The sequence below is a fragment of the Fulmarus glacialis genome, unplaced genomic scaffold (genome assembly GCF_000690835.1).
Source record: "Fulmarus glacialis isolate BGI_N327 unplaced genomic scaffold, ASM69083v1 scaffold24251, whole genome shotgun sequence".
Taxonomy (NCBI): Eukaryota; Metazoa; Chordata; class Aves; order Procellariiformes; family Procellariidae; genus Fulmarus; species Fulmarus glacialis.
Window position 1 is genome coordinate 1 of NW_009195008.1, and position 6,816 is coordinate 6,816.

Genomic DNA, 6,816 nt, shown 5'->3' on the forward strand with positions numbered 1-6,816 from the left:
CGGCCGCGTTGGGCGAGACTTTACCTCTTTCACGATCGCCATAAAGCTCATTTTTATCATCGAAGTGGAAAACGGCAAAGGGGCACAGAAATCTTAGGAGAAATATCTCTAACAACTGTTTTTCTTTCGGTTTTCCCAGTGGTTCTCAGGACTTTGAAGCAGCCGCACATTTGAGTGCAGGCAAACCTTCGTTCCCTCGCCTTTCGCCTTCCTCGTTTCCGAGGCGATGCCCAAAGTGAAGAGGAGCAGGAAGCCTCCCCCGGACGGCTGGGAGCTGATTGAGCCAACGCTGGATGAGCTGGATCAGAAGATGAGAGAAGGTAAGCGGCAGAGCTGGGTGTCTCAGGGACGCATCCCCAAAACAAGCTAATCCTTAACTGCTTCAGGAAGCATAGCTTTCCCTGCAAATATAGATTGACCTTTTTTATCTCTTTACCTCGCAGTGATACTGCAGACTTGAGACTGGGCTAGTACCGGTCACTTTCCTCTGGGTGCACCCCGCTTACAGAGCACAGAGTTTGGGTACAGTTCAGGGCACTCCACGGCTGAAGCTCGCTCTTGTGCGTGGAGAGACTGGCAGTTCTTGTCCGTGCTGTTGCTCTGGTCTGACGAGGCAGGGCAGCCATGAAGTCACCTGCTGTCCTGGCGCAGGTCACGTCATCCCCACTGCCTTTCTTTTTCTATTTTCATTTCCTAAACGAGCTGTTCCAGGTCAGGTCCCTTTCCTTTGAATCTTCTCCCATTAAGCTCGGTCTTATCTCTGTAATGTATGAAAGTTATGAACGTTCTTGGAACGGTTTATTGCAAAGTGACTAAGGAAATAAGTTGGCCACCTGAAACGGTCAGCTGAAACCTGGTGTTTGTGTTCCCTCCCAGCGGAGACTGAGCCTCACGAAGGGAAGAGGAAAGTGGAATCCCTTTGGCCTATCTTCAGAATCCATCACCAGAAAACACGTTACATCTTTGATCTCTTCTATAAACGAAAAGCTATCAGCAGAGGTGAGGAACGCAAATGCTTTACCCTGGGCAGGGCAAAACAGAAGGGAGTAAGATGTCCGCCTGCGGATGTGCCTGAATTGGGGTGTTGGTGGGAAGGATGAGGTTTCTGGGGAGGGAAGACGGAGGGAATTCTGGCAGCTGCCTGGCTTTAACTGCTGGTCAGTACAGCTAGAGTAACTCCTGATAGCGAGACTTCTAACACTTCCTGGGAGCTACTTGTGATGGTGTCTGCTCCTCCTCAGAGCTCTACGAATACTGCATCAAGGAAGGATACGCTGACAAAAACCTGATTGCGAAGTGGAAGAAGCAGGGTTACGAGAACCTCTGCTGCCTGCGGTGTATCCAGACGCGGGACACCAACTTTGGAACCAACTGCATCTGCAGGGTCCCCAAAAGCAAGCTGGAAGTGGTAAGGGTTTTCAGCTTGTTCCTCTATTTGCCTGGACCCTTGCAGTACTCAGTCTAACTCCTGTCAGGTCAGGGACAGCAGAGGAGGTGCTGTTATTTTGGGTAATTTCCTCTGGTTCTAACATTTTCTCTTTGCTGGTAGAGTTGGTATCTAGTTGGCTCTAAAGTTACTGTCAGCTTTGGCGTGCAGTCATGTAAACTCATTAAAATATGGGAAACAACAGAAAACTAGACAGTAGAAACCCCTCCCACACAGACCCGTTCTTGAGGCCCAAGCCTGTGGGTCTGTGCTCACCGCAGCTTGGCTGAAATACCCTCGTGTTTCTTTTCCAGGGGAGAATCATTGAATGCACTCACTGCGGATGCAGAGGCTGTTCTGGGTGAAGCCTTTAGCCATAAGACTACTTTTTGAACTCTGAGGGATATCATCCTACACAATGGACTATTGCTGCAGTTATAGCCACCTTCTGTGTGATTGGGTATTTCTGTATAGCAATTAAACCAGCAGCATACTCATCTGGATCATATATACAATGGTGGTTGTTTTGGAGTAGGTTGTTGTGTAGCCATTTATTTTAAAATAAAGTCTGCCTTCTTGAGAGAGTGGTGTGATCTTCTGGCAAAACATTTCTCTGCCCCTCTTCTGTTGGATGTGTTTTGGTTGGTTTGTTTTAAGGTTGCTCTGCATACTGTGAGGTGTTCTAAATGTGGGTTGTTTTTTAACCAGCTTTTTCCCTCTTTCTCAAATAACGGAATTTAAAATGCGGTGTGGAAAGGAAATAATACAGTTCTCAAAACTCCAGTTGTGATTTAAGCTCTTCCCTGATCTCATGTAGAAGGAAGCTAAATTTCACTGGCACTCTCTGCTCAGGTCTATAACCTGAAATTAGCACGTAGATCCGCTCAGGAATGCAGGCACCCTAGGGATTACCAGTTCATGTGTTAAGCGCCCAGATACACACACAACACAGGAAAGAGACAAAAGTAGCACTGAGCTAAACCACTCTTAAATCTGATTTTGCTTCTCCCTTGTTTAGCACAGGGTTTGTTAAACTACAGCCTATCTAATCCTCTGCAGTTTAAGGAAATTCCCTGAAAATGTATTTCCTTCTTCCCAAAACAAAGGACAAGTATTTTATTACGTAGTTATCGCAAGAAATACGAAGTTCATGGAAATACGAGCAAGGGAGCAAGTTCCAACTTCTTCCAGCACAAGGAAGATGCAGGACTTCAGCGTCCTGCTCACTGCTACTTCTGCCCCGGCTGCTCCGGCACAGCCTCTTCCTTATCGTCACCTGCCGCACGTTTCGCTGTTCTGTATTTTTCCCAGGGGTGAGGGGTCTCCTCTCCTGCCATTACTTTTAACCACCGATAGTAGTAGCCGCGGAAACCATCTATTTTCTCCAGGTATGGGTTCTTTGACTTATACTGCAAACAGAAATCCAACAAAACAAGTTTCTATTAGAAGACAGCTCACTTTGATACCAGCACGTAATAGCTACAAGCTGCTACTAAAGAAAAGGCTATCAAGTTAACTGTCAGCCAGATCAGACAAAGCCAAAGGAAAAAGGCTTGGGCAGACATCTGCGTTTCCCCTGCTTGTTGGTGTCCTTCGTGATGCCTTCACACTCTGACCGGTCGTGGCTACTTACCCTGTCAAATTTTGGAGGGTACTGTGCTGCGAACTCCAGCTGGCGTATGATAACCTCATTGGGAGGCACCTGGTTATTCCTCATGTCTCGCAGGATCTCTGTGAGGTACCTGTAATCCAGCTGCCGCACCGCAGCGGCAATGAGGGTGCTGTAGATATGCTTGTTGGGAGTTATTCCAGACCTCTGGAAACAAGAAAGGCTACAGTTAAACTCATTTATCTGCCGACTAGCGCAGGGCTTGTAGAAGGAAGAGGCACACAGGCACTTCTTACGCAAGGGGCAAGGCTCTCGCTCTGGAACCCGTGTAGCGGCGTCTACAGTGCTGGCACTCCCCTTCCCAGGAGCCCTCTCCTACCCCAGTGCAGGTACAGGACAGACCACCTGAGCTGGCACCCACTCTAGAGTTGTGTGGTTTTGGAGTGAGAACGCAACCACTCGCCACGGAAACCTCAGCAGCTCTTTTTAGAAGCATTAACACTTCAGTTTGCCTCCTCCTGCAGCTCGAACCCCAAGCAGCAGAGTTTATTACCTTCAAGTCTGAGAGTAACTGCAGTCCATCCTTCTCTCGGTGGCAAGCAATTGCCAAGTTACAAAACGTCTGGAGGTTAGGTGATAGTCCCCTCTTCACTAGAGCTGGCAGCACGCTCTGCAAGATACAAGTGTTGACATAAGTTTCCAAAAGGTCTCACTGTAGCTCTCCAGATAGAGAGCTGAAGGTGCTGGAACAGAACCCACAACTACTTAGAAATTAACCTGAGCATGGGTTCGGGGAAAACAGTGTGAGATTCCCAGTTTCTATTGCCGATAGAGAAACAGGTCTCACAGCGAAACACAGGTAACACGGGAGGCCTGAGACCAGGAGATGGTGACAGGGCTGGTTCTGAGTTTTTCCTCACCTTTGCTCCTTCTAGGTCTCCCTGTTTACTTTTCTTCCTTATTAAAGTGTTAAAGAAGGTCACATCTACTTTTACTTTATGCTCATCTAGCAGCGCCAGCAAAGAGGACTCCGAGGGGCTTTGGGGTTTCACCAGCTCAGCCAGTAACGTAAATGTTTTAATGCTGGGTTCTGCATTGTCCTCTTTCATTTTATTTAAGAAGCCCTCCACGTCCCCCATCAAAGCCAGTCTATCGGACGGTGTGGCCACTGTCCCCAGGGAAACCACGGCTGCATCGGGCATCCTGGAATCCAGCAAGTTGGGCAGGTTGCAGAAACGCAGCTTCTGGCTTAGGTGTGCTTGTTCCTGCTCCATCTCGTTCTGGCCTCTCCTCATCAACGCACCAGTCCTGCTGTGAGCTATGCTGGGGCTTTCGAGAGCAGCTGGTTCTGTTTCAGCCCTATTCGCGTCTTTATTTTGTTGCCAGATCAGTTCTTCAGGCTGCACCGAACTCTCATGAAATAATTGCTTTTCCATAGCTTCCACATCCAGCTGGACAGCAGCTGCACTCTCTGATCCCTTCTTCTTCTGATTTTTCACCTTTTCCTTCTGCCTCCCGGGTGCAAGCTTTAGCTGCGACGAGTTCTCATGGGTGAGCAGGAGGTCAGAAGCCACGACTGGATCGCCTATTCCACAGTCTCTCGCAGCACGCAGCATCAAATTGTAAGTGTGGCTATCGGCCTTTATTCCAAGTTTAGTCATTTGTTTCCAAACCTGAGAATGGGAAGGTGAACACCAGATGTACGTGATATTAAATAACAGGAGCATTTCTAGCAGATCGTATGCATATCTACCTGCCCACTGTTACGGTATCTGCTTGCAGAAAAGGAGCGAGTTTACAGCATGACGAGGTGAGATGCCACTGGACAGTGAAAGCCACCTTGAGCTCGTACAGTCCTGCAGGATCATCCAGGGCGGCTTACCAGTGTACGAGACCTCCTGACAGAGGCCTGGTTTACAGAACTGCTCCTAGGAGGAGCTGACCTCCTCCTGTTTCACCAGCTCTGAGCAATCTGCTGCCTTCCGCGCATTCAAGTGACGAGTTACAATATAGAAGCACTTTTTCCTCCCCACATAGTATATGAAGACAAACCTGTAAGGCATATCGGAAGCCATTTTCGCTGTCCTTTATGCAGCTCATGAGAAGGAAGCTGAAAGTCTCGGCTGTGAGAACATGGCCCTTGTGCACAATTTCCTAAAAGAGCAGAGAGAACATTAAACTTCCCAGTTACCCAAACAGCCTGTCCCAGCTGGCTGTGAAGCTCAAATACCGCTGTTGTCTTCTGGGCATACAGCAGCAACAATGCAGAGGGTGAGCTCCCAGTGCTGCGAGCAGAACGATCGCTCCAAGAGAAAAAGAGCCCTGGAATGCCTGCACACAGATCCTAGCTTCTCCCTGATGGGAGTTACAGGGAATTTGAGGGCAGGAACAGCAATCCTTTTAGCTACTCCCAGACTGGCCCTTCTGAGAAAAGCTGCTGTAAGAGCTTTAAAAGGAACTAGGTATCAGTTTATGCGTCTTCAAAATGAGGGATGGAGGCAGACACAGTAGCTGCGAACCCCACAAAACACAACTGACTGGAGTTTAAAGCCAACCTCTGTTTAAGGCTGGTTTTTTGCCTCTTTTTATGGACTTAATGTTTGGTATGTACCAAGATGATTTTATTGTATGAGACCAAGGATCAGCGAAATATAAACACGTGATCTGTAATCACCTCTGCTGGAAATGAAATAAAAAAGTCTGTGCAGTATGGCAACTTCCAGGAGTTTTAACAGAGCAGACTACACTTAATACGAGAAAAGTCACATCTTTACCTTCAGCACATCAAAGCACATCCTGAGATCTGAGCACAGGGCACAGACCTTCAGCAGCGCGTGGTAGGTGATCAGGTTCAGCTCTTCATTTTTGCTCTTCAACTGCTGCCGTAATTTGAGAGCACTTTGCAGGCCTGAGTCTTTCCACGGCGATTCGGCACAGGCGTTGAACAGGGCGGTGTAAGTGGCTTCGGTGGGAGTTAAGCCTCGTTTTTTCATCTGAGGGAAGAGGAGAAGAATTGGAACTGGCTTTTTAGGAAAGGACTTCCAGAATTTCGTAACTTGTTTTTAAGAGTTTCAGACTAAGAAGATGCAAACACTCAAAGGCATTTTGGAGACAAAGTAACATGACCAAATTCTTGGAACAGTTTTAGCTTAGAAAACCTGATGAAGGTTTGAGAGAGAACATAAACCTACATCATTGTAGAGCCTGAACGCCTTCTTCACGTAGCCAACCCTGCCACAGCCGCCAATTAGAACAGTGTAATTGCTTTCTTCTGTCCGCACACGCCCTTCCTTCAGCATCTGCCCCTCAAACAGCTCCAGAGCCTCCGCCAGCTATAGGGAAGAGGAAAATCCCTGATGAGGCAGCAACAGAATCAATTACAATGGATATTAATATATGCAGCTGTGGGCAGGTTGTGATAGAAGTCCTACAGAGCATGAGATTCCTCACAAATCCTTATTTTACTTCATTCTGTAAAGATACTAAGACGATACAGATGGGACAGAGTTGCAGAGTTCCATCTTTCATCAACGCTATTAAAAATCAAATAAGTGAAGAGCTGGGAACAAACCTTATCGTCCTTGATGAGGGCCTTGCATTTTAAGAAGTACCAGTATGGGGTGTTCTTAGGGCCGCGTCGAGGTTTTCTTTCCCATTCTTCCTCTCCCTCTTCTTGAAGCTTTAAATCCTGAAAGCGTGATGTGGTTTTGTGGTAATATTTTCTAGAAGAAAATTTATCAGACAGCGTCCCAAACTCCACGCCTTCATCCTCATCCTCATC

The 6,816-nt window shown here is 47.5% G+C and overlaps 2 protein-coding genes across 2 annotated transcripts; one reads left to right on the plus strand and one right to left on the minus strand.

Moving 5' to 3' along the window:
• The first annotated feature begins 196 nt into the window (after positions 1-196).
• On the plus strand, positions 197-2,008 carry BUD31 (BUD31 homolog (S. cerevisiae)). Its single transcript, XM_009587968.1, has 4 exons — positions 197-320; positions 877-999; positions 1,242-1,408; positions 1,741-2,008. Exons 1-4 carry the CDS (start codon positions 227-229, stop codon positions 1,789-1,791), a joined length of 435 nt encoding a protein of 144 aa, XP_009586263.1. The 5' UTR covers positions 197-226; the 3' UTR covers positions 1,792-2,008.
• Positions 2,009-2,655: 647 nt separating this feature from the next.
• On the minus strand, positions 2,656-6,810 carry PTCD1 (pentatricopeptide repeat domain 1). The gene is made up of 8 exons (XM_009587969.1): positions 6,607-6,810; positions 6,227-6,367; positions 5,810-6,028; positions 5,088-5,189; positions 3,956-4,708; positions 3,589-3,705; positions 3,060-3,242; positions 2,656-2,835 (listed from the first exon to the last, which is right to left on the minus strand). The coding sequence occupies exons 2-8, from the start codon at positions 6,332-6,334 to the stop codon at positions 2,656-2,658; spliced, it is 1,662 nt and encodes a 553-aa protein (XP_009586264.1). The 5' UTR covers positions 6,335-6,367; positions 6,607-6,810.
• Positions 6,811-6,816: the final 6 nt, after the last annotated feature.